The 27,964-nt window shown below is 41.4% G+C and overlaps 1 protein-coding gene across 1 annotated transcript in view; it reads right to left on the bottom strand.

Moving 5' to 3' along the window:
* Positions 1-27,964, bottom strand: part of hcn4 (hyperpolarization activated cyclic nucleotide-gated potassium channel 4) — a 494,535-nt gene that overhangs the window by 273,920 nt on the left and 192,651 nt on the right. Inside the window, exon 3 of the mRNA XM_073025811.1 lies at positions 22,690-22,851. Within this exon, the coding sequence (XP_072881912.1) occupies positions 22,690-22,851 (162 nt within the window). The remainder of the gene's footprint in view (positions 1-22,689; positions 22,852-27,964) is intronic.

The raw sequence follows: 27,964 nt of genomic DNA, 5'->3' as shown, positions 1-27,964 counted from the left end.
CTTTTGCGCTCAGGAAGTGATCAGTATATGGAATGAGCTGCCAGAGGAAGTGTTGAGGTTGGTGCAGTATTTAAACCACACTTAGACATGGCCAACAAACATTCAGAGGGATACAGGCCAAATGTGGGCAAATGGGACCAGCTTAATTAGCATGGATGAGTTGAGAAGGACCCGTTTATATGCTGTATTACTCTATGATTCCATCCATTTCTAATATCTGATCTTTATTTCATCCTTATCCGATGAAACATAAAATGTCTTTCTTTCTCCACGAACACTGCCTGACCTAATGAGTATTTTCAGTATTTATTGTTTCGGATTTGCAGTGTTTGGGATTTGAAATCACCTGTCACACACGCAGGATGTGTAATGGACGAGGTTATAAAGGCCCTGGACAAGTAAAAGCAGGATACTTTGTTGTCCGTACACACTGTCGTCACCGTGTCCTGATAATGGAGGGAATGGGCATGAATCGCTGAAAAGGAGTGGTGGAAAGTTTTCACCTTTAGGTAATCTCCCCTCCAGTAGATTTTGCCCCTTCTCTCCCCAGCCCCATTCATTGGTTCCAATCCTCTTCCAGCCTTCCTTTTTGTCCCCCTGCCCACCCTCCCTCTCCAGCCCTCCATCACAATTATTCATTCTCCTCCTGTTCCTAGTTCCATCCATCGGTTTGACCACAGGCTCGAGCCTCCCTATCTGATTCTGGTTGCACCTGCCTTTGAACTTTCCCCTAAAGGTTCCCATACTCATCCTTTTAGTTCCATGAGTCCAGCTCTGCTCCAGCGTATCTTCCTCCAGCAGCTATCTTCAACCTTCCTCCCCACCTCATTCAATCTGTCCCCCTTTTTTTTATTCTTTGTCTGCCTCCATTACATGCTACAGTCACACAACTCTGCAGCATTCTTCCCCTCCCTACCTGGCACAAATGCCCTGCTCATTCCCCCAATCACTTTGGACGCTTGTCTCTCCATTATCCATCTCCTATTTATACTGCCTATCTTCCCTCTGCACTCTCAGCACTGATGTAGGGTTTTGACCTGAAACATCAACAATTCCTTCTTCTGTCCAGCAGATGCTGCTTGACTTGCTAAGTTCTTCCAACAGATTGTTTGTTGCCCCAGATTCTAGCATTTGCATTCTCTTAAAACAAAGAACACGGCCAGCACAGCATGAGCCCTTCAGCTCTTGTGTCTTACTGAATAACAAAATGAGGATGGTGTAAGAAATAAGAAGTTGCTTTGTGCTGGATGTCAACTGAAAATCAAAATGTAATGCAGATCCTGCAGAACTGGAAATACTCAACAGGTCAGGCAGCATCTGCAGAAAGAGAATCAGGTCTCGTTCCCTTACTCTGCTGCCAATTCCTAGCACTTTGCTTTTAATTGTCCTGGTTGGTGCTGAGCTCAAGGTTTATTGGAGCTGCATTCACTCAGGCAAGAAAGAAATCTAAACACAGGGGATTCTGCAGATGCTGGAAATCCAAAGCAACACACACACAAAGAGGAACTCAACAGGTTAGGCAGTATCAATAAACAGTCGATGTTTTGGGCCGAGACTTTTCATCAGGACTGGAAAAGAAGTTGGGGTGCGGAGATGACTGAATAAAAAGGTGGGGGAAGGAGGAGGAGGACAAGCTGGAAGGTGATCGGTGAAGCCAGGTGAGTGGGAAAGGTAAAGAAGTTGCAGTTCTGGCAGCGAGTCTGGGTGATTTCAGGATGCTCCTGAATTGTGCCTTGCAAATGATGGAAAAGTTATGGGTGTCAAGAGGTGAGACACTAGCTGCTCAGACTGAATTATTTATCAATAATTTAACCTGAGACATCAATACATTGTCAGCGTTGTTAAATCAAAGTCAATCTGCTCTGTTAGGTGGCCAGTAAGGATTATGCAGTAGTATTCCAAAAAGATCTTTAGTCTCCTGAGTAATCCTTTCCCCCAAGAGGTGGTTCATGAAGCCAATGTGGGAACATCTTGCATTCTCCTCCAAGTAGCAAAATGCCTTGATTTGGAAATATTTTCCACATCCTCCTCACCACTGGGTTTAAATCCCAGCATCGTTGTGAAAGCTCATTCACCAGAAGGTCTGGAGTAATTTCAGAAATCTTGTTTCCCATCAGCCTCACTAAAACACAGATGGGCAATAATTGTTTCCCAAACCTGTTCATGCAAATATGAAGAATAAGTAAATGTACATTTTTTCTTAGTTAGTACAACAGAAGGAGACTAGTTAATTCATTAACTCATCAGTCCCCTTTCTCTCCCCTTATTTTCTTGTACCCCACATCTGCTTTTGTTTTGTGTGACACCAAGATAGGTCACGGCATACCTAATTACATTGAGGTCCTAAAGACAAACAGAATGCAGAATATACTGTAGACAGAGTGCCATGCAGGGCTCTTGAATGGCTGAGTACATTTGTGTGCTCCATCCTCTGCATAGACAGAGCCATGTTGTGGTCTAATTTGGTCTCAATATGATCCCAGTGCATCTTTGACATTTTAATTGTTATGGGGCAGAGATTCCCAGGAGGCTTTGAGCACACCCTTGGATCCTTTCCTCTGTATGCCTTCTTATTACTACCCAAGACAGGGAATTGAATGTAATGTGTGCTTTGGTTGTCTGATATCATGCATACCAACCCTTCCACTGGCAATGATAAAATAGCTTATTTAGTCACTGTATCGTAATGTTTTTATATTGCAATGTAATTAGCCTTCAAAAGAATTTTCTTGGCTGCAACACAATGTCAGCTTATGAAAGGTGATAAATAAATGAAACCAAAATACTGCAGATGCCAGACATCTGAAATAAACACAGAAAATGACGAAAATGCTGAGCAGAACAGGTAATGTCTCCGAATTAACATTTCAAACTGATGGTTTTACAGCAGATATAAAAGTTTTGTTGAGGTGGGAGGGTAGAGATATTTAATAGGGCAGACTATATGAGCATATAAGCAGAAGACTCGTCCATTTAGTGGTGCTGCAGATCAAGTAGCAAGAGATGCATCACAGAAGTATAAACAGGAAGCTGTGAATGAGGTATGAAACAGCAGAAGCGAGGGAAAGAAAGTTGGATGAATTTTGCCAAGAGTTTCATGCTGAGCCATGAGTGGTAAACACAACTTGTACTAATATAGGATGCATTCTACGGACTTCCAAAATTCATAACTATTGAAGCCTCCAGAACTGACTGAGACTGGATGATCTACATTTCTATCTGTGATTTGATGTATTTGCATTTCAAAGACTACAGTCAGGTGGTTTCTCATCACTTGATCTTTTCCCAAGATTGAGAGGATGGTTTCAATTGTGTTATACTTGAATTCTTGGTGTGGAATGCTGCATACTAAATCCATTGGTTCCCTTTGTGGGGGTTACCAATTATTCTGTGAAATGATTATACAGATGAAAAGGCCGGTATGAAAATCAGTTGTATGATGTCTAAAAATGCTGGAACTTACTGGTTAAAACCTGAACTAGCGCAGATAACTTCACCCTTCTCAACTCTGAACTGATTCCACAATCTATAAACTAACTTTCAAGGACTCTACAAATCGTGAGCTTGGTATTATTTATCTATTTATTACTATTATTTTTATTTGCATAGTTTGTCTTCTTTTGTGCATTGATTGCTTGCCAGTATTAGTTTGTGTGTAGTTTTTCATTGAGTCTATTGTATTTCTTTGTTCTACTGTGAATTCCTACAAGAAAATGAATATCAGAGTAGTATATGGTGTCATATACGAACTTAGGTAATAATTTTACTTTGAACTTAGGACTTCAAACTATTCGTGAATTCTTCATGTACAGTAGAATGCTGCATACTAAAGTATTTGGCTCCCTTTGTGAGGGTTACCAATTAATTTGTGAAATGATTTTACAGATGGAAAGCCCAGTGTGAAAATCAATTGTATGATGTTCTGAAAATGCTTGATCTTGCTGGTCAGAACATAAACCAGAATGGTGTGGTAATGTTTCCCTCAATTGCTTCACAGGGTAAAATCAAAATTTGTTATTGAACTGCAATGAAGATGTTCGTCCTTTGGTTGAAGAGTATCTTTTCTGAAGTTTCGTAAATGATTTAGAGTGAAGAGGTTTATAGAGAGCATCCTTGAACTTTGAAACTTAGTGGTGCAAACAATATCAGGGCTACACAAGACAGGAAAGTTAAAGGGGTGATCTGGAGGCATTATAGGACTAGATGACGTGGAGGCGAAAATGTTAAAAACAAGGGTTTGGTGATTAGTGATTGGAGAGTTAATGGGGAATTATAATACCCAATAATGAAGTCATCGGGATGCCGTTGTGACGGCATTTTTTTTAGCAGGCTTTCTTATTTTTACGAGGCTGAACAGATTTACTCAGATGGAACAGCGTGCAAGGGAGCCGGCTGGATTTGAACTCAGGAGTTTTTGCTACTACGCCACCAGCCAGCAGTTATGTGAAGCAGAGGATTAATTTAGCTCCTTTATGGTAGGTTGCAAATGGGAATCCCATAGTTTATCTGTTCAAACTGTGACTCAATGGGTTGCCAACATGTACATCAGTATCCTCCTACGTTGCAAAAATGGAGGGTTAATTGAACACAGTGAATCATCCATCAGTGCTGGGAAGTGGTAAAAGAATCAAAATGGAAATTGAGAGAGAATAAAATGTGGGGTACAGATAAATAGAGAGAGGGATAGGCGAGTGATGGAGGAACCTGCTGGGGACTGGCATGGACCAATGGATTCAAGAGTTTCATTTTGTGTTGTAATAAGTAAAAGTCAGTTTTTTAAGGTTTTTAAAACAATTATTTCCTTTCTATGTTTTGTGAAGATATTGGGGAGCTTCTGACCTTCTGGTGAAGGTGGTTCTTCAGTGATGTTGGGGTTTAGACCCAATGATGGTGAACAAAAACGATGGTGTTTTTGTTGATTTGCTGCTTGCTGTATTCTGTTTTGTCATGTTCCATGTTGTTCTGCCAAGCATTGTGGGCATGCATTATTGGTGCTGGAATGTGGAGTGACATTTAAGGGCTGCATCCAGCACATCTCTAGGTTGTGTTGGTTGTCAATGCACATGATACATTTCACTCTATGTTTCAATGTACATGTAATAAATAAATCTGAATGTGAATCGGATCTGGACTGGTAACATATTTCTAAATCAAGCTATTGCACTACTTGGAGGAGAATCTTCAGGAGGTTGTGTTTTTATACACTTGCCCTTCTTGGGAGCTGAGGAAGTTTGGTCAAGGTGTCACACACTGCAGGCACAATGAACCAGTGTCCAAGGAAGTGAATGTTTGGGATGGTGGATGAACATAGAACATTACAGCACAGTATAGGCTCTATGGCCCACGATGTTGTGCCAACGTTATAACCTACTCTAAGATCAATCCAACCCTTCCCTCCCACATAGCTCATTTTTCTTTCAACCATGCGACTATCTAAGGGTCTCTTAGATATCCCTAATGTATCTGCCTTTACGACCACCCCGGAAGTCAATTCCAAAGGTCCTGCTCAGGAATAATCTGACAAAGTTCTTTAATGTAATTGGCAACAGTCCTCTTGACATCTTCCTCTATAGGAAAGAGTATCCATTGACTCCTTCTGGGTGACAATGACTAAATTTATTTGTCTCACAGACTAAACTGTTAGCAAACCAAATTACACGCACAAAATGCCGGTGGAATGCAGCAGGCCTGACGAAGGGTCTCGGCCTGAAACATCGACTGTACTTCCCCCCCATAGATGCTGCCTGGCCTGCTGCGTTCCAGCAGCATTTTGTGTGTGTTGCTTGAATTTGCAGCATCTGCAGATTTCCTCGTGTTTGAGCAAACCAAATTCGATGTGCTCCAACTAAATCTGAACGAACCCCGGATGAGGCAGTCCATCATTGTCTTGAGTGTGCTGTGAATTCCATTTGCCAATTATCTGCTCGTACTTCAGTTGCTCAGGTCTTTCTGCGCTGAGTATTTAATTAATTAAAAGTGAAGCTGAATGTTGACTAATTATCAGTGAATACCTGAAGGAAATTCACTGATGAAGTAGTTGAAGACGATTAAACGCAAGTCACTACTTTACTGAAACAGCATTTTGGCCCATTTACTCCACACTGAACTACTATGCCCAGTCCCATCGACCTGCACCTGGACCATAGCCATTCATGCATCTCCCATCCATGTACTTAACCAAACCTTGTAAATGTTGTAATCGAATCCACATCAACCACTTTCACTGGAAGTTTGTTCCACACTCTCACTGCCCTCCAACTGATGAAGTTTTCCCTCATATTCCTCTTAAACAGTTACTCCTTCAACTTCAATGCATGCTCTCTAGCTCTAGCCTCACCCAACCTCAGTGGAAAGATCTTGCTTCCATTTACCCTATCTATACCCATCATAATTTTGTACACCTCAATTAAATGTCTTCTCATTTCCTCTGCTCCAGGAAATAAATTTCCAATCTATTCAACCTTCCTCTACAGCTTCTCAACATCTTTGTTAATATTTTTAGTACTCTTTTCATTTTATTGATATCCTTCTTCTAGGTGGGTGACCAGAAATGCACACAATATTCCAAATTAGGCCTCACCAATGTCTTATATAATTTCAACATAATGTCCCAACTCCCGTACACAGTACTTTGATTTATGAAGGACAGTGTATCAAAATCACTCTTTACGATCCTATCTACCTGTGGTGCCACTTTCAAGGAATTACAGATCTGTGTTCCCAGATCAGATGACTGATCTCCTACATCCAATTTTGAGTCCAATTTGTAGAATCTTTTCAATTTGGCTTGTGTTTTACTGGAATCTCAAATTCCATCAAAGATAGCCTTTAGTTAAAGTCCAATACTTCTTACCTCAAGTTGGAATTCAGCTTGCCGACCTGTATTTAGACCTAATGATGATGTCTGCAGCCAAGCGGTAAGGGTAAAAACTAAACTGGATATAAGTAAGCTGGCTGTTGGTAAACAAAAAACTGCTTCGTTACCCTGTTGACAACATCTTCTATCACTTTGCTAGTGTTTGAGAGTAGATTGATGGGATGTTAATTGGCTGGTTTGGATTTGTGCCGTTGTTTATGAAACAGACATACTTGTGCAGTTTTTACATTTTCAGGTACATGCCAGTATTATAGTTGTGCTGTAACAGCTTAGCCTGAGACATGGCTGCTTCTGGGACACATTTTTTTTCAATTCTACATTGGGCCATTAGCCTTTGCATTATGAAACCCAAGCTAAGAATGAAACCAAAGACAAGCATCAGGAATTTCCATGGGGTTTCTCCAGTAACATTGGCCCTTTAGTTTTGACAGAAATCCTTTTTTGTTTCTTCCAAATCTCCACCAAAGTCAGCCGGCAGAGTGGGAGAAACTCTGATGAAATCCAAGTGCAAACGTGCATTGAAGAAGACATTGTTTCAAGTTTATTTAAACACCACAAATTGAGAAACCAATACTTCTGTCGATGTCTTGATGAAGACTTTCCCAGACACACTTGCCAACACTTTGTAGATTTAAACACTAGATGACACAAATAAAATGGCAATGGTCCCAGTAGAAATCAGTACTTAACAAGTCTTTGTTGAGCAAACAAAATCTTCACAATTGAACAAAGCCATTCTTTTCTCTGCAGAGGAACAATGCTGTGAATTATGTTAAAAGAACAATCAATTTGTTCTTTTAATAAAACGAATAAAGTGGGCTTTTTTAACATGAATGTTTGTTACAGAACTTCTAAAACTTGCACCACGGGTCTCATCTATTTCTTTCTCTTATGTATTTTCTGTGTGGATCCAACATGTGTAGAGATTTAAGTTTTAACAATACTTGTTTTTAACAGTGTAAAAATTCATAGTCATTCAAGACAGACCTCATCTATAGAGATTCCCCATAATCTCCTGTCTTTAATCTACTGAAATTCTTTGGAGAGATTTGCATTTATATCACACCCTTAACATCCCTGATTATTGCACAGCCAATGATATGCTTTGGAAATGCGGACACAAGGATGTCACTGGTACTGGATGGATTGAGTTATAAGGGGAGGCTGGGATTTCTTCCTCTGGAACGCAGGAGGCTGAGGGGTGACCTCATAGAGATCTATAAAATCATGAGAGGCATAGATAAAGTGAATAGTAACAAGTTATTTTTTGTCCCCAGGCTGGGGGATCCAAAACTAGAGGACATAGATTTAAGTTGAGAGGGAAACGATTTAAAAGGGACATGAGGGGCAACTTTTCCTCGCAGGGGGTGGAAAGGTTCATTCCATGAATGAGCTGCCAGTGCTGTGGAAAGGTGAGAAGGATTGCATTTAAAAGATACTTTGACGGTTACAGTACATGAACTAAAAATGTTTGGAGGATTATGGGCCAAATGCAGGCAATTAGAAATTGCTTGGCTGGTATGGATGAATCAGGCTGAACGGATTATTTCTGTATGAATTATAACATTTAAAAGGCATTTAGACAGTTACGTGGAAAGGAAAGGTTTGGATATGGGCCAAACACAGTCCAATGGGACTACATGAGAAAATCTACAGATGCTAGAAATTCAAGCAACACATACAAAATGCTGGTGGAACGCGGCAGGTCAGGCAGCATCTATAGGGAGAAGCGTTGTCGACGTCTCGGCCTGAAACGTCGACAGTACTTCTCCCTATAGATGCTGCCTGACCTGCTGCGTTCCACCAATGGGACTAGCTCAGACGGTCAACTTGGTGGACAGGGACAAGTCAGGCTTGTTCCATACTGTATTGCTCAAAACTTTAAAAAGTGGGGTCTAATGTCGATAGGTATTTGATGGCAGGAAATCGGTGAGTTAAAAGATCTGTTTTCCTGTTATCTGATTTGACATTTTAACTTTCCACAGTAACCTGAGTGGCTTCCAAAACTACTTTAGCATGTGGAACCAGCCTGGTGGCCAAACAACTGGAAAGGGAATAAGCCAGAGCACATCTGATTTGGTTTGCTAACAGTTTAAAAGAGAACAGTAGAGCTCAGTACAGGCCCTATGATGTTGTGCTGACCCTTTAACCAACTCCAAGATCAGTCTAACCCTTCCCTCCCACATAGACCTCCATTTTCTTTCATTCATATGCCTATCTAAGAGTCACTTAAATGTCCCTGATGTATCTGCCTCTACACCATGCCTGGCAGTATGTTCCATTCACCTAACACCATCTGTGTAGAAAATCTACCTATGACATCCCCCGTACTTTCCTCCCAATACTTTAAGGTTATACCCACCTTGTATTAGCCATTTCACCTCTGGGAAATAGTCTCTGGCTACCCACTTGATCTATGCTTCTTATCATTTTGTACACCTCTATCAAGTCACCTCTCATTCTCCTTCTCTTCAAAGCATCTTCCATTTAATCAGCTTAGTCCATGAGGCAAATACATTTAATCACTGTCATCCAAAAGGAATCAATGGACACAGCTTCTTGCAGAGGAAGACGTCAAGAGCATTGTTGCCAAGGATGTTGAAGAGCTTTGTCAGATTATTCAACCAATGGTTGACATAGTGAATTTGGGGAGAAGTGGGAGACAGTCATACGGAAGTATTGGGAGGAAAGTATGGGGGTTGTGATGTGCCCTCATTTGGAAAATATCAAGCTAGGCCCAGAGGGTCTCCAAGGCAAGAGATATTTGCATAGAAATCAGATCCACTTGCATATTTCCTTGTTATGCATGGTATAGTTTCCTGTTCTCACAAGATGGCATGTGTTTCCTTCTCAGCCAGCCAGCAGAAACTGGAGACTTTGGAGAAATCACCAATCTTTTCTCTTCACTCAGAAAAAATGGCCATATCACCTGGGAGACAGCAAAGAAAGGATCCTTATTGTCAAGTTGATGTCCTATACACAGCATCTTCTAATCACAGTGTCCTTTGGTCAGCCTTGTGGTAGATTAATCAGTGATGCTCCTTGTAGTACAAAGGTTGGTCTACCCTCATAATGTGATGTGTGTATGCTGTGGATTATGTGTGTATGACTTTTGATGAATTGTTGTATCAGCCACTGCTGTTAGTGGAGTGCCAACAGTCTTCAGAAAGGATGCCAGCAACCCTACCTGTGATAGGTCTTTGTGAAATCCAACACAAAATATACCCTAGAGTCATAGTATTATACAATATAGAAACAGGCCCTTCAGCCCACTAAATCCATGCTAACAGTTTTCAAATAATACTGTTATTATAAACTAGTTCTAAACATTGATTACAGTATCATTCTTTAATTAACTACTTTTGGAAGAGGACAGCGAGGCTGAGAAGAAGTGCGGCGGCGGCCATTTTCAAATTGCTTCTCAGATCGGAGTTCTGAGAGGCGGGACTGCGCAGGCGCGTGAAGGAGGCCTGGGAAGGAGGGAAGATATAAAAAGAACGCAGCATTAAGCAGCGGGCAGCTTCGTTTGCGGGCAGCGGAGTGAGTCGGGAGCAGAGTGTAGGGCTTGGGCTCAGAGGGCTTAGGCGGAAGAGGGCACAGTAGGCTTATCTTTTAGTTCTTGTTATTTTCAGTTATTCGGGAGGTATGAGTGTGAGGGCAGCTTGTTGTTCTCGGTGTCGGATGTGGGAGATCCTGGAGTCTCCGAGCCTCCCGGACGTCCACATCTGCGCCAGGTGCGCCGAACTGCAGCTCCTGAGGGACCGAATTAGGGAACTGGAGCTGCAGCTCGATGACCTTCGCCTGGTCAGGGAGAGTGAGGAGGTGATAGAGAGGAGTTACAGGCAGGTGGTCACTCCGGGGCCACGGGAGGCAGATAGGTGGGTCACGATCAGGAAGGGGAAGGGGCAGGTACTAGAGAGTACCCCAGTGGCTGTACCCCTTGACAATAAGTACTCATGTTTGAGTACTGTTGGGGGGGACAGCCTACCTGGAGGAAGTGACAGTGGCCGGGCCTCCGGCACAGAGGACGGCCCTGTAGCTCAGAAGGGTAGGGATAGAAGAAAGAGGACCATAGTAATAGGGGACTCGATAGTCAGGGGTTCAGACAGGCGGTTCTGTGGAGGTGATCGGGAGTCCCGGATGGTAGTTTGCCTCCCTGGTGCCAGGGTCCGGGACGTTTCTGATCGCGTCCAAGATATCCTGAAGTGGGAGGGTGAGGAGCCAGAGGTCGTGGTACATGTAGGTACCAATGACATAGGTAGGAAAGGGGAAGAGGTCCTGAAACGAGAGTATAGGGAGTTAGGAAGGCAGTTAAGAAGAAGGACCGCAAAGGTAGTAATCTCGGGATTACTGCCTGTACCACGCGACAGTGAGAGTAGGAATGGAATTAGGTGGAGGATGAATGCGTGGTTGAGGGATTGGAGCAGGGGGCAGGGATTCAAGTTTCTGGATCATTGGGACCTCTTCTGGGGCAGGCGTGACCTGTTCAAGAAGGACGGGTTACACTTGAATCCTGGGGGGACCAATATCCTAGCGGGGAGGTTTGCTAGGGCTACGGGGCAGACTTTAAACTAGTAAGATGGGGGGGCGGAAATCAATTTGAGGAAACTATGGGAGAGGAGGTTAGTTCACCAGTAGAGCAAGTAAGTAGACCGTGTGTGAGGGAGGACAGGCAGGTGATGGAGGAGGGATGCTCTCAGCCCGAAGTTGTAGGGGAGAAGAAAGAAAAGGATAATAAATTTGAATGCATTGCTAGGGATGAAAAGAGAGGAGGAGGTGGAGAGTATCTTAAATGTATCTATTTTAATGCTAGGAGCATTGTAAGAAAGGTGGATGAGCTTAAAGTGTGGATTGATACATGGAATTATGATGTTGTAGCTATTAGTGAAACATGGTTGCAGGAAGGGTGTGATTGGCAACTAAATATTCCTGGATTTAGTTGCTTCAGGTGTGATAGAGTAGGAGGGGCCAGAGGAGGAGGTGTTGCATTGCTTGTCCGAGAAAATCTTATGGCGGTGCTTTGGAAGGATAGATTACAGAGCTCCTCTAGGGAGGCTATTTGGGTGGAATTGAGGAATGGGAAAGGTGTAGTAACACTGATAGGAGTGTATTATAGGCCACCTAATGGGGAGCGTGAGTTGGAAGAGCAAATGTGTAAGGAGATAGCAGATATTTGTAGTAAACACAAGGTGGTGATTGTGGGAGATTTTAATTTTCCACACATAGATTGGGAAGCTCATTCTGTAAAAGGGCTGGATGGTTTAGAGTTTGTGAAATGTGTGCAGGATAGCTTTTTGCAACAATACATAGAAGTACCGACTAGAGATGGGGCAGTGTTGGATCTCCTGTTAGGGAATGCGATAGGTCAGCTGACAGATGTATGTGTTGGGGAGCACTTCGGGTCCAGTGATCACAATAGCATTAGCTTCAATATAATTATGGAGAAGGACAGGACTGGACCTAGAGTTGAGATTTTTGATTGGAGAAAGGCTAACTTTGAGGAGATGCGCAGGGATTTAGAGAGAGTGGAATGGGTCAAGTTGTTTTATGGGAAGGATGTAATAGAGAAATGGAGGTCATTTAAGGGTGAAATTATGAGGGTACAGAATCTTTATGTTCCTGTTCGGTTGAAAGGAAAGATTAAAGGTTTGAAAGCGCCATGGTTTTCAAGGGATATTAGAAACTTGGTTCGAAAAAAGAGGGATGTCTACAATAGATATAGGCAGCATGGAGTAAAGGAATTGCTCGAGGAATATAAAGAATGTAAAAGGAAACTTAAGAAAGAGATTAGAAAAGCTAAAAGAAGTTACGAGTTTGGTTTGGCAAATAAGGTGGAAGTAAATCCGAAAGGCTTCTACAGTTATATTAAAAGCAAGAGGATAGTGAGGGATAAAATTGGTCCCTTAGAGAATCAGGGTGGTCAGCTATGTGTGGAGCCGAGGGAGATGGGAGAGATTTTGAACGATTTCTTCTCTTCGGTATTCACTAAGGAGAAGGATATCGAATGGTGTAAGGTGTGGGAAACAAGTAAGGAAGTTATGGAACCTATGACAATTAAAGAGGTGGAAGTACTGGCGCTTTTAAGAAATTTAAAAGTGGATAAATCTCCGGGTCCTGACCGGATATTCCCCAGGACCTTGAGGGAAGTTTGTGTAGAGATAGCAGGAGCTCTGACGGAGATCTTTCAGATGTCATTAGAAACAGGGATTGTGCCGGAGGATTGGCGTATTGCTCATGTGGTTCCATTGTTTAAAAAGGGTTCTAGAAGTAAGCCTGGCAATTATAGACCTGTCAGTTTGACATCAGTGGTGGGTAAATTAATGGAAAGTATTCTTAGAGATAGTATTTATAATTATCTGGATAGACAGGATCTGATTAGGAGTAGCCAGCATGGATTTGTGCGTGGAAGGTCATGTTTGACAAACCTTATTGAATTTTTTGAAGTAGTTACGAGGAATGTTGACGAGGGTAAGGCAGTGGATGTAGTCTATATGGACTTCAGCAAGGCCTTTGACAAAGTTCCACATGGAAGGTTAGTTAAGAAGGTTCAGTCGTTAGGTATTAGTGCTGGAGTAATAAAATGGATTCAACAGTGGCTAGATGGGAGATGCCAGAGAGTAGTGGTGGATAATTGTTTATCGGGATGGAGGCCGGTGACTAGCGGGGTGCCTCAGGGATCTGTTTTGGGCCCAATGTTGTTTGTAATATACATAAATGATCTGGATGATGGGGTGGTAAATTGGATTAGTAAGTATGCTGATGATACTAAGGTAGGAGGTGTTGTGGATAATGAGGTGGGTTTTCAAAGCTTGCAGGGAGATTTATGCCGGTTAGAAGAATGGGCTGAACGTTGGCAGATGGAGTTTAATGCTGAGAAGTGTGAGGTTCTACATTTTGGCAGGAATAATCCAAATAGAACATACAGGGTAAATGGTAGGGCATTGAGGAATGCAGTGGAACAGAGAGATCTAGGAATAACAGTGCATAGTTCCCTGAAGGTGGAGTCTCATGTAGATAGGGTGGTGAAGAAGGCTTTTGGAACGCTGGCCTTTATAAATCAGAGCATTGAGTACAGAAGTTGGGATGTAATGTTAAAATTGTACAAGGCATTGGTAAGGCCAAATTTGGAATATTGTGTACAGTTCTGGTCACCGAATTATAGGAAAGATATCAATAAATTAGAGAGAGTGCAGAGACGATTTACTAGGATGTTACCAGGGTTTCAGCACTTAAGTTACAGAGAAAGGTTGAACAAGTTAGGTCTCTATTCATTGGAGCGTAGAAGGTTGAGGGGGGATTTGATCGAGGTATTTAAAATGTTGAGAGGGATAGATAGAGTTGACGTGAATAGGCTGTTTCCATTGAGAGTAGGGGAGATTCAAACGAGAGGACATGATTTGAGAGTTAGGGGGCAAAAGTTTAAGGGAAACACGAGGGGGTATTTCTTTACTCAGAGAGTGATAGCTGTGTGGAATGAGCTTCCTGTAGAAGTAGTAGAGGCCAGATCAGTTGTGTCATTTAAGGTAAAATTGGATAGGTATATGGATAGGAAAGGAGTGGAGGGTTATGGGCTGAGTGCGGGTAGGTGGGACTAGGTGAGATTAAGAGTTCGGCACGGACTAGGAGGGCCGGAATGGCCTGTTTCCGTGCTGTGATTGTTATATGGTTATATGGTTACTTGTGAACATCCATAATGGTGGTCCCACACTGCAAGATATTTTGAGGACACCCTACCTCTGGGTTCAGTCAGGTCAGTAGTTGGTAAATGAGGATGGTGGTAGGGGGATGGAATTGCCCCACACAGTAAAGAATGCTGTGCCACCCACTTCCCCTCTCACTCCTGTGAGAGTGATGTCTGCTGCTGTATTATGGCTGCCACAGGAAAGGTTCTTCGAGCACTGATTCATTTCCCACCGATAAATAGATGGTAGCATAAACCTCCAAATGGGAACCATACAGATCCCATTTTAGCTCATAAACCTGCACACAAATCCCAGAGTGGCCCACTTAGTGTATTTTTGCCCAGTTTCAGGATTTCTTCAGAAGACAATATGGGATACTAGGCCATTCAATCATGACTGATTTTCTTTTCAACCTCTTTCTCCCATCTTCTCCTCATAACCTTTAACCACCTTACCACTCAACAATCTGTCAACTCTTACCTTAAATACATTCAATAGTATGGCCTCCACAGCACTCTGTGACAACGAATTTCACAGATTCACCACCCCTGGCTGAAGAAATTGTGCCTCATCTCAGCTTTAAAGGTATATTCCTTTATTCTGAGGCAATGCCCTCAAATCCTAGACTCTCCTACTAACGAAAACATCCTCCCCATGTCCACTCCATCCAGGTCTTTCTGGTATTTGGTAGGCTTTAACGAAATTCCCCTCATCCTTTTGAACTTCATCGAGTACGGGCTCAGAGCCATCAAATGTTCCCAGGAATGGTTCGTTGTCATCACACACGTTCACCACACCAAAGGAGGGTGAAACCCACAATATAATTTATTGAGTAAAATATATCCAGAGCTTTTTGGGATTTGCTGCCACCTCCTGACCCCTCCTATAGATCCCACTGGCAGCTATGAATCCTCCTGTGAAAATCAAACTGAGGCAGTTCTTTTCTGTAAGGAGACTTTGCAAGTGTGTTGATTTATTTAAGCCACTTTTCGGCTCAATGCCAAATCTATTTTTTGCTTTAACATTCAACCCATGGTGCCAAATGAATCAAGAGGTCATAAATTTTCTATAAAGCCAGCACCCTGTCAAGTTCCTTATGGCATTAATTATCATTTTCCATTTTAACGTTTATCACTTCTGTGCAAACTGCTTTTGGACAGGTTTCTTCCACAAAGATTACATACTTCCCTTCACATTTATGGTCTAATTTGACAGTAAGTGTCCAAATACAATACATTGAATTTATACTCTGTCATGAAGAAGTATTCTTTGTAATATTTTGGAACGCTAAATCTTCCACATTTGCCTGTGTCATAATTGTGCACCTTGTGTGGCGCTGTAGATGGTAAAATGGGATTGATTGATTTTTACTAACCAGAGCTTCAGGGATATGGAGAAAGGGCTGAATGTAGAGGTAGATCAAATCATTATGAAAGGTTTCAAGGGCAGAATGGGTCATTTCTGTTTCTTGCCCTACCAATAAGATAAGTTATTTTGAGAGGATAATTGTCTTATGATCACTTAAGGAGGTTGTAATGCATTTCCACAAAGAATATATAGCACGTTCACTCTCCATTTACTCCAGGTTAAAACCCTAATGTACAACAATAATAAACAACTGATTATCTCAGTGATTCAGGAACAACTTCTTCCCCTCGGCCATCCGATTCCTAAATGGACATTCAACCCATGAACACTATCTCACTTTTTTAATATATATTATTTCTGTTTTTGCATGATTTTTAATCTATTCAATATACATATACCGTAACTGATTTACTTATTTATCTTTTTCTTGTATATTATGTATTGCATTGAACTGCTCCTGCTAAGTTAATAAATTTCCCGACACATGCCAATGATAATAAACTGATTCTGAATCTGATTCTAATATGAATACAAAAAATTTTTGGGTGAGCTATTTTGTTACATCCAGTGAAGCTTCAACAGTGATTTCCCTTGGCAGCATCTCTGTGGTCGTTTAAGGATCTTTGCTTCATCTATTCCTTCTCTCTGTTCATGCTGTTCCTCAATGGGTTTCTCCATAAGCACAGGAATCAGGATTTTTTGATGTGTACATCCATGCATATACAAGCACACTCACCCACATACCATAGAGATCAATCACAGTGCACCTGATTCTTTTGCTGCACCCTTGGGAGCCCAGGGATATTCTGCATTTGTCTTTATTTCAATGTACATTTATAACAATAAGACATAGGAGCTGAATTAGGCCACTCAGCCCATTGAGTCTGCTCTGCCATTCCATCATTGCCAATTTATCGTCCCTCTCTATACCATTCTCCTGCCTTTGACCTGTCACCTTCAATGCCCTAACGAGCAAAGAAACTATCAAACTCTGCTTTCAATATACTCAATCACTTGGCCTCCACAACCATCCATGGCAATGAATTGCACAGATTCACCACCTTCTGGCTAAAGAAATCTATTCCTTCTCACCTCTGTTCTAAATGAATGTCCCTCTATTCTGAGGTTGTGTCCTCTGGTCCTAGAGTCATCCTCTCCTCATTCACTTTATCTTGGTCTTTCAATATTCATTACATTTCAATGAGGCTCCCCCCACCCCCCCATTCTTCTAAACTCCGGTGAGTACAGACCCAGAGCCATCAAATGCTTCTCACACATTAACTATTTCTTTACTGGAATCATTGTCTTGAACCTTCTCTAGACTTTCTCCAATGCCAGCACCTCTTTTCTTAGATAAGGGGCTCAAAGATGCTCACAATACTTCAAATGCAGTCTGACCAATGCCTAATAAAGCCTCAGCATCACATCCTTTCCATTGCTCTCTAGTCCTCTCGAAATGAATGCCTTCATTACCACTGACCCAAACTACAAGTTAACCTTTAGGGAATCCTGCACAAGTCTTCCCAAGTCTCTTTGCACCTCTGATTTTTGAATTTTCTCACCATTTAGAAAATAGTACGTGCCTTTATTCCTTCTACCCAAGTGCATGCCACTTACAAGGGGTGATTGATAAGTTTGTGGCCTAAGGTAGAAGGAGTTGAATTATACAGCTCTTGTTACACACACGTGCAGGTCAACTCTTTGAGTGATAATGCAGAAAGTTTGAAGTCAATAACTCATCTCCTTCTACCTTGGGCCACAAACTTATCAATCACCCCGATGAGTTACTAAATGAGTTATTCCTTGTGGAACACCATGTAGCCAATCCGAATAAGCCCTTTTTTATAATGAATTGATTAGCAGTATTTTATAAACATTGTTTTTTTCAAATAGCTCCAGTCACCAGAGTCAGGGCCTTTGAGAGTAGTTGGCTGTCATCAGACCGGATTGTGTCATTTTGTGCTGCTCCAGGGCCTAGCAACTGTGTATGGACTGCTCCTGGTCCATGTTGTGTGATTTTACAGTTCTTGGCCATTCAGATGCAGAGGCCATGAGATCAATTAGGGAGAGATGAGCAACTGTAAGGTACAGGATGGATGCAATGCAATCTGGCCGAATTATACATTAAGGAAATTGCAGCAAAAATAGTGACTAACTCTTAAACCACTCTCCCTCACTCTTCAGCCCCACTCACTGAAAGACACTGGAATGATTTCAAGAATTCATTTCAAAGTGCTCTATAGCACAGAAACAGTCTCTTTGGCCCACTGAGTCTGTGTAGACTACCAACCATCCATCTACATTAATCCTACATTAATCCCATTTTATCTTCTACCAGCAGTCTCCTCTGTTCCTCCCAGATCCCACAACTCAATACGCTAGGGACAATTTGTACAATTACCAAACCCAACTTCACATCTTGAGGTGTTGGAGGAACCCTGAGCACCTGGAGAAAGCTTGCATAACAATAGGGAAGACATGCATATTCCACTAGGGCAGCACCCAAGAACAAGATTAAGAGTACCAATGGTTACAGAGAGAGGCCGTGAGGTCAATACATCCCACACAGTCAGGAAAGCTCACCAACGCTTCTACATTCTAAGGAGGCTGCAGAGAGCAGGACTATGCACATCTATACTCATGTCATTCTACAGATATGTAGTAGAGGGCATCCTGACAAGCTGCACCACTGCATGGTATAGAACCTGCACTGCAGAAGATGAGAAGGGTCGACAACAGGTAGTCAAAACTGCCCAATGCATCGGCAGCACCAACTACTCTCTATCAGGGAGAGTAGTATACAGAAAGGTGCCAGAAGAGGGCCAGTAACATCATGAACGATCCCACCCACCTTGCTCAGGGACTGTTGGTCCCGCTCCCATCAGGGAGGAGGCTACATAGCATCCACACCAGATTTAAAAACAGTTACCTTCCCCGATCGGTAAGGCTGATCAACATCTCCACCCACTAACTCACCGCTCCATTCCCACCAACAACCACTACTTTATTATTTCCTGTCAGTCACTTTATGGACCGACACTCCCGTGCTAGCATCACTTTATGGACATGCAATCAACTTATGTATATAAGCATTCTTATGTATTTGTATTTGTTGTGCTTTTAAAATTATTATTGTGTTCTTTATCTTTTGTGCTTTTTTAATGCTGCTCTGGATCTGAAGAAACATTATTTCATTCCCCTTTATGGTTGTGATCTGGAAATCACATTAAACAATCTTGAATCAACCATGATGGAATTGCAGAGCTGAATGGCCCAATTCTACTCCTATGTTTGATAGTCTTATGGTGTAAGACCAAATGTACGTCACGGAAGCTGGGAAGTATCTGCTTTGCTAGGTGTTCCATTGTGCCATCCCATCCTGTCAACGCAAAAGTTTTACTTCCTTCTCTGCAAACCTTGAACCTCTCACTCGAGCTAGGTTCCTTGCAAATTCATCTATTTTATAAACCCAACCACAGCTGCCCTTGCAAAGAGGGGGAGTGAGTCCACCGTTTGAATTATTGAATGCGCTCTGGCCCTGCTGTCAGATAAGAGAGTTCAATGACTTAAATTGGCAATGAATAGAGGAACATTGATACATGCCCAAATCAGAACACTGTGACATGTCAGGAAACATGGCAGGGATGCCAAGATGCCAAGATCATTTAAATATAATTTTTGATGAATCTATCCCTGTTTTCACTCTATTCATCAAACACCAACATGACAAGAACTCTGGAGTCCAAATCCTATCCCACTTCATCATGACCAACCTATCGAGGCTCTGTAGCATTATTAATTATTAAATAGATTCACTGAGCTAAACAGCACAGAAACAGGTCCAACTTTATGTCTCCACATTCAAACTTTTGTGCTATGTTCTGAACCTTCATGTCAATACTGATAAACAAATCACTAACAAATTTAGATACACAAAGCAGAGAAGATAAAATATTTCTGGTGTGCTGTTCATTCTAATTCTTGACAGTAAGATGGGGATTGATGAGTTCTACTGCTCTTCACCTAAAATTAATGACTGTTTTTCAACACTCCTGCTCTACATAGGGAAGTAGCAAGAAGGAGAAGAGTATTTAGCTCTACAATCTTGTTCCATCATTCACTAAGTTTTCAGATGATCTGTGACCAAAGTCCATGTGCCAACCTTTTCCTTATTCCCTTACTCCTAACAGATGAACTATCTGATTTTTCACCAAACTAATTCTGGTTGTGTAAAAGGAGAAATTTGCACTTATGTGGTACCTTCTACATCCTCTTGGACATCCTAGAGTAATCTGCAGCCAAATAAACATTTCTGTTAATGGAATGAGAGAACTGCAATAACTTCCACAATGTTATTTTATATGCTGTATGCAATATATGTACTGTGTTTTGCACATTGGACGTTTTTCCCAGAGGAACGTTGTTTCATTTAGATGTATACTTGGGTACGGTTGATTGACAAACTTGAACTTGAACACAGTGCTGCAGCTAGTAGAGCTGCTGTCTCACTGATCCAGTGAAAATAGATTCAGGGCAGACTACACCCCCACCCCCCCGACCCCATGCTGCCTGTGTGGAGGTTAGCACAGTCTTCCTGTGACTACATGGGTATTCATCCAAATGCCTCTGCTATCCTCCACATCACAATAAAGTGCAGTTTGGTTGGAAAGTTGGCTGCAAGTTGCTTTACAGCAGGTGTACTCAACCTGGGGTCAGTTAATGGTAAGGCTCGATGACATAAAAAAGGTTGTGAAGCACTGCTCTAGTGTGTGGGCAAATGTAGGTGTAGAATCTATGGCAAGTTAATGTGAAGGTAGGGTAATTAATTCAGGTTGATATAAATGGTTGCTTTATAGACAGTGCTTGGACTAAGCGGTTGTTTCCCTGTTGTATGTACAATTCCAGTTTATTATTATTATTATCTTTTTTTCTGCATTTGCACAATTTTTGTACATTGGTTGTTGTCAGTCTTTGTTAGTGAGTAGTTTATCATTGATTCTATTGTATTTCTTTGTTCTATTGTGAATGCCTGCAAGCAAATGAATCTCAGGGCAGCATACAGTGACGTATACGTATTTTGGTAATGAATAAATTTACTTTGAACTATACACTAAAATGGATTTTTTGTTTTAATTGCATTTTCTTGTAAAAATTGCGTAGACTTTATGTTTAATATATGTTTTTCTTGCGAATGCTGCTTATATGATGTTATTTGCCTGTGATGCTGCTGCAGATTAGAGATGCTGGAAATCTTGAGCAACACACAAAATGCTGGAGGAACTCAGCAGTTCAGGCAGTATCTATGGAGTGAAATTAAACAGTCAATGTTTTGGACCGAGATCGTTCATCAGTATTGCTGAAGGGTCTCACCTTGAAATGTCAAGTGCCTATTTCCTCCCAAAGATGTTGCCAGACCTGCTTAGTTCCTCCAGTATTTTGAGTGTGATACTGCTGCAATTAAGTTTTTCATTGCACCTGTGCATATGTATACTTGCGCATATGACAATAAATTTGACTTGGACTTAGTATTTTTCTGAATACCTCTCATTAGATGAAGGGAATGCAAAAGCAAGTCTTTCTCATCTGAGAATAAATGAAATTCACATTATTGAACTTATGATGCATTTCTGCAGCATATCCACTTTGTACTGTCCAATACTCAAAAGCACTGAAGATGTATCTAATGTTTAGACAAGGCTGAAGCCATGAAGAATTAACTGAGTGTTGTGAGAAGTGACCAGTTAATCCATTGAAGGTAAGTGTAAAATGGCAGCCTGTCAGTGCCATTATCTGCTTCATTTTATGTCTGTTCTTATCAGAATCATAGAAAGCAACACTAGAAAAACGTAAGAATTCTGGAACAGACAACCATGTTACAAGGTTGTTATCAGAGGCTTTGGTTAATATCAAAATGTCTGCTCAATTAATGGCATCAGTGTGAAGACATTGCATTTCCCCCAACAGATGGCTTTCTCCATTTTATATTCTAAACTTAAACAACCTGATATAATCTCATTTTGACAACTATTTCATTTCAAAGACAATGAGAGACAAAGAGACACATCCACATTTGATCCATTGCAGGTAACGCCTGTATCAGCTTAACTGATCACTGAACATAACCTATAGCAGGGGTTCCCAACCCTTTTTGTATGCCATGTACCCCTACCCTTAACCAAGGTGTCCGTGGACCCCAGGCAGAGAACGCCTAACCTATGGACTCACTTTCAAGAACTCTGCAATATTGTTCTCAGTATTGTTTATATACTTATTTGTTATCATTATTAGAATTTTTGTATTTGCATAATTTATCTTTTACATTTTGTTTGTTTGTCAGTCTTTGTATGAAGCTTTTCATTGACTCTATTATATTTCTTTGCTCTATTATGGATGCCTGCAAGAAAATGAGTCTCAGGGTAGTATATGGCAACGTATACGTACTTTGATAATAAATTTACTTTGATCTTGTTAGGGCCTCAAGCAGAAGAATGGAAAACATGTACATGAAAAGAACTGCTGAAAATCAGAAAAGCAGAACAATCGTAGAAATACTCAGTAGTTCAGACAACATCTGTGGAAGAGAAAACAAACTTAATGTTTTAGTTCCAAAACCCTTCATCTTTACATGTTTATATGGAGATCCGCTCACTGTCAATCAGTTGATCTCACCATCAGTAGAGGTAGTAATACAACAGCCCTTGGAGCATCAACAAGTCTGATTATGATCCATTAAGATCTGTGTGAACAGTAAGAGCTACTTACCACCATATGGTTGAGAGACACCCAGCATTCCGCTGGGAAATCTTGCAACATGGGCACCAGGAATTGCAGGCAACCATCCCAATGGCATAGCAACAGCATCATCCCAATCAAGTTAACGATTCGCACCACTGCGCTTGCCAAGTCATAAGTCATGTGGAAGATCTACCAATCAAAAATAACAGCACAGTTTATTAGCTTCAATTTAGATAGGTCTTCTTCAATTCTAAAGTCAATACATTTGCAGAAGAAAGTAACTACAGGCGGTAAGCAACCTAACGTTCTCCTCTTTCTAAATTCTGTTGTCCAATTCTGTTTAGTACTATTTAGCACACTAGAATCAGAGGACACTGTGACCTTTAGAGCTCAAAGGAGAAAGAATTTCAATGATAGATTAAAATCCTCAAGTGCGGTCACTAACGTTCCTTCATGCATCACCCTTCGATGTGCTTCAGTGATTCTGTCATGGAGTGACAGATGCTGTACCATTCCGAGAGCTTTCATTCACTTCCAGAGATTCCAGTATCTACTCACCATGGAAGAGCAGCTCACCTAGGTAGCTTAACCTGAGCATTATCAGCAGGGTCCATAATGTATATAGCATATGTTCTCTTCTGCTAAACAAAAGTCAGGAAGAGGGCATTCATATTACAGGCAGGCCCCAGGTTACAACAGGCACTAGGATGGGAATGGGGTATTTCCTGAGAACTGTTTGTGATTCAAACTGTTGGTAATTCAAAAGTTAACAATAGCAGTGCATGGGAGAAGAATACCGAAAAAGTGGTGATGGGAAGAGTGACCACCAGCTTGTCTCGCTGACTCGGTGAGTGAGTGAGTGAGGCTGCTGAGCACACCCAGCTCTGCTCGGATCGGCCCAGCCTTCAGCTATACTGGCCTGAGTGGTAGGGTGGCTGTGGGGAGAGAAGACGCATAGAAATACCCCATTCCCACCCAGCAGAAGATTCCTGCAGCAGCCAGCAAATTCATCCCATCCTCTCCACCAGTCTCCTAAATGCTTGCTTGTGTATGTGGGATGTTCATAAATCAATGTTTGAAACCAGGGAGGACTTGCACTCTGTTTGTCAATAATATACACTGAATAGTCTGGCATGTGAGGTAATGTTAAAGCTCTGTAAAACTCTGGTTAGACCTCACTTGGATTATGATGTTCGAATTGGTCACCTCAATATAGAAAGATCATGAAAGCTTCAGAGGGGTTGGAGAGAAGATTTACCAAGATGCTGCCTGGATTAGAGAACATGCCTAATGTGGAAAGGCTGAGTGAACTAATGTCTTTCTCTTGGCATTGAAGAAGGATGAAAGGTCACTTGACAGAGGTGTATCACATATAAGAAGCATAAATAGAGTGGATAGCCGGCGTCTTTTTCCAGAGTGGCAATAGCTAATATGAGAGGACATAAATTTAAGGAGATTGGGGGGGGGGGGGGGAAGTATAGGGGTGATATCAGAGGTAGGATTTTGCACAGAGAATAGTAAATGTGTGGAATGCAATGCTGAGTGTGGTTGTAAAGGCAGATACATTCAGGACACTTAAGAGACACTTACATAGATAGGTACATGGATGAAAGAAAAATGGAGATCTACATGGGAGGGAAGGGTTAGATTGATCTTGGAGTAGGTTAAAAAGGTCAGCACAACATCATGAGCCAAAGGGCCTTTAATGTACTGTACTATGTCTATGACCTGAAATGCTATATATTCACGATGTGCTCTTACTCTTTCACAAAGATAATACAAGAGTTCACAGGAGCTCCTGGATCATGTTAAGCAGTAAAGGGTGGGAGAAGAACTTACAAAGTTGGTATATTGGTTCCATTTTACTACATTTTGTCCTTCCTTTGTGACACCCCCACACTCCCCCCCCCCCCCAGGATAATGTACACTCGTGAGGATTTCAGGATATTTTGGGGGAGGTGCTAAGGGGAAAAGAGTCATGGGGAGGAGCTAGAATATTAGAAAAGGTCCACTCACAACACTCTGATGTTGCCTGGATTATCAAATATGAACTATATGGAGAGGTTGGAGAGATGAGGTGTTGATCAGCCTTACTGCTTGGATTGTCTTCTGTGGAGTATCGGAGGCTGAGGAGATACCTGACAGAAGTTTTATAAAATTATGAGAAGCATAAATAGGATAGATAGTCAAAAATTTTCTTCTGAGGTAGAAATATCAAATTCTAAAGGACATGCTTTTAAGGTGAGAGAGGGGTTAAATGCATAAGGCAGATTTTTTACACAGAGACTAGTGGGCACATGAAACAGATTGCCACGGAATGATGGAAGCAAATACAACAGTGGCCTTTAAGAATCCCTCACATTTACATATATATATATGGAGGGAGTGTAAGCTTTAGAGAAGGTGTGGAGGAGATTTACCAGAAAGCTGCTTGGATTAGAATCACATCTTATGAGGAAAGCTTGAGTGAGCTTTTCTCTTTGGAGTGAAGGAGGATGAGTCGTGACTTGATCGAGTTGTACATTCTATCCATAAGACAGAAAGAGTGGACAGCCGGTGTCTTTTTTCCCTAGAATTAGCAAGAATTACCAAAATTGTTTCATGCCATTTCCAGTACGCAAATGTAAAGGAGAACAAAATAATTGTTCCTCTGGATCTGGTGTAGCACAAAAAAGTGATAAGATAAAGAACACAGTAATAAAAAAACACAACAAATATACAGCAAATGCATAAGATAACTTATATACTGCACATAGATTGATTGTATGTCCAGGCACAGGAGCGTCTGTACATAAGGTGACTCTGACAGGAAATGATAAAGTAGTGCTGATGTGAGGTGTGAAGGAATGGATCACTGGGTGGATGTGTTGATCAGCCTTACTGCGCGTTTCCAAGAGCTAACAGTTACTATGACAGGATATAATTTTATGAGAGGACAGAAGAGATTTAGTTTCATTCAGAATAATGTAGGTCATAGGGTCTGTGGAGCAGACGATGGGCCATTTGGATTAATATTGTTCCTTCTTATGCCTTATGGTCTGTTCCTGCACCGCACTATTCCATCTATGTTAACATGGCAACCAATTTGTACACAGCAAGCTTCCACAAAAAATATTGTGTTGATAATAAGATTATCCAGTTTCACGACATTGAAGGATATATTATTGACCAGGGTACGAGAGAGCACTCTTCCACTCTTCCTCACAATAGTGTCAAGGGATACCTGAGAGAGGTGGTGGTCTGAGTTTAACACCTTGTCCAAAGCAGCTGCTTCTGCTCAACACTACACTGGGGTCTCAGCCAAGGATTTTGAGGCCATGTGTCTAGTGTGCAACCAAATCATGACCTTCACACACAGAATGCTGTATAATCACAATGAAAAGCTTTGTCAAGCTTTATTATGCCTCTAAGAGACCCTTTCCTTGGGCAATATTATGGTAATGCAAGTGCAACAAGAACTAAACATGAGCTACATGGTGTAATAAAATCCTTGGTTAATGTTCCTTCATTCATGGCAAGAATATTGATGGATTATATGCAGGAAAGGCAGGATTCATTAACCCAAGCACCTACTGAAAGAGTTTTTACCAATGTACTACTGGAGGTGTAGGTACCTTCATTGAATAGTATTATCATTGTGAATATACTGTACATCAGAGCATTATGTATTAATTATCTTGTATAATATACAGTACTTAAAGGAACCAGTTATTGTGAAACAAAATAGCTGCCACATAATTACAGCAATTAAGTTTTGTATTTTAATTATTCAATATAATTAATGGTGGTGCCCAAAATCTACTGAGAGAACACACGCGAGTGGACTCAGTTGGTTCACCTCATCAGAAAGATAGCTTCTCCAGCTGTGTAGCGCACTCTGAGCACTTTCTTGGAAAATCAGCTTCAGTTTGTGTTCATACACAAGATACAGGGAAGGCAAGAGTAAACTTTAGGCCTTTCCAGCCTTCGCCATCATTTACTATGATCATGGCTGATCTATGGTGGACTCAACTCCTCTTCTAGTATGAACACAAGAGATTCTGCAGGTGCTGGATATCCAGAGTAATGCAAACAAAGTGCTGGAGGAATTCAGCAGATCAGGCAACATCTATGGAAAGGAATGAAGAGTCGCTGTTTCAGGCCAAGATCCTGTTTACATGAAGGGTTTTGGCCCAAAATATCTATTCTTTATTCCTTTTGCATTGGTTGCTACCTGACTTTGAGTTCCTCCAGTATTTTATGTGTGTTCCTCTTCTAGAATGATAAAGTTGCTCTTGATCTCACAATTCGCCTCATTATGGTCTGGTGCCTTTTTGTTTACCTGCACTGCACTTTTTTTTGTAGCTGTTACACTTTATTCTGCATTGCTATTGTTTCACCATGTTTTACCTCAATGCACTGAGTAATGATCTGATCGGTATGAAAGACAAGTTTTTCACTGTACATGTGACAATAATAAACCAACTCCAATTCCAGTTCCATTATTTTTCAATCTATCCACCTCCACTTTAAATACATCCAATTATCCACCCGCCTGCTGGGGTAGAGAATTCCACAAATACCCTTGGTGCAGGTTTGAAATCACTGTTTTCACACTCAGAACCAAATGTGTGACTGCTAATTAAATAGGAAATGTGAAGTGCTGCACCGACAAACTCTACCTTGGAATATTGAGACTTCCTGCAACACATCTGCTGCATAGTAAGCTGTAAGAAGCCCTCTTTATATTAATGGAGAGATGAAAAGGCACTTGGCACAGTACAGCTCAGGAACGAGCCTTTGGTCCCACAATGCTGTGCTGGACTAATTTAACTGGTAATTAAACATCTAACTAAATTAATCCCTTCTGCCTAGAAGAATGAAGGGGGATCTCACTGAAACTTTTCGAATATTGAAAGGGTTAGATAGTGTGAACATGGAAAGGATGCTTCCTATCGTGGAGGAGTCTAGGACCAGAGGGCGAAGCCTCATAATAGAAGGACATCCCTAAACAGAAATGAGGCAAAATTTCTTGAGCCAGAGGGTGGTGAATCTATGGAAATCATTGCCTCAGATGGCTGTGGAGGCCAAGTCATTGGGTATATTTGAAGCAGAGGTTGATAGGTTCTAGATTACTAAGGCCATCAAAGGTTGAGGTGAAAGCAGAAGATATTGAGAAGGATAATAAATCAGCCATGGTGGAATGGTGAAGCAAACTCCATGGGCTGAATTGTCTAATTCTGCTCCTATGCTTTATGCCTTATGGTCATTCACGTGTGCATCTTAGAGCCTCTTAAAGCACTCTGTCATATTTAACTCCACT

Source organism: Hemitrygon akajei, chromosome 21 (assembly GCF_048418815.1).
Source record: "Hemitrygon akajei chromosome 21, sHemAka1.3, whole genome shotgun sequence".
Taxonomy (NCBI): Eukaryota; Metazoa; Chordata; class Chondrichthyes; order Myliobatiformes; family Dasyatidae; genus Hemitrygon; species Hemitrygon akajei.
Note: the sequence above shows the minus strand (reverse complement) of the source record. Positions and strands in the feature narration are given on the sequence as shown.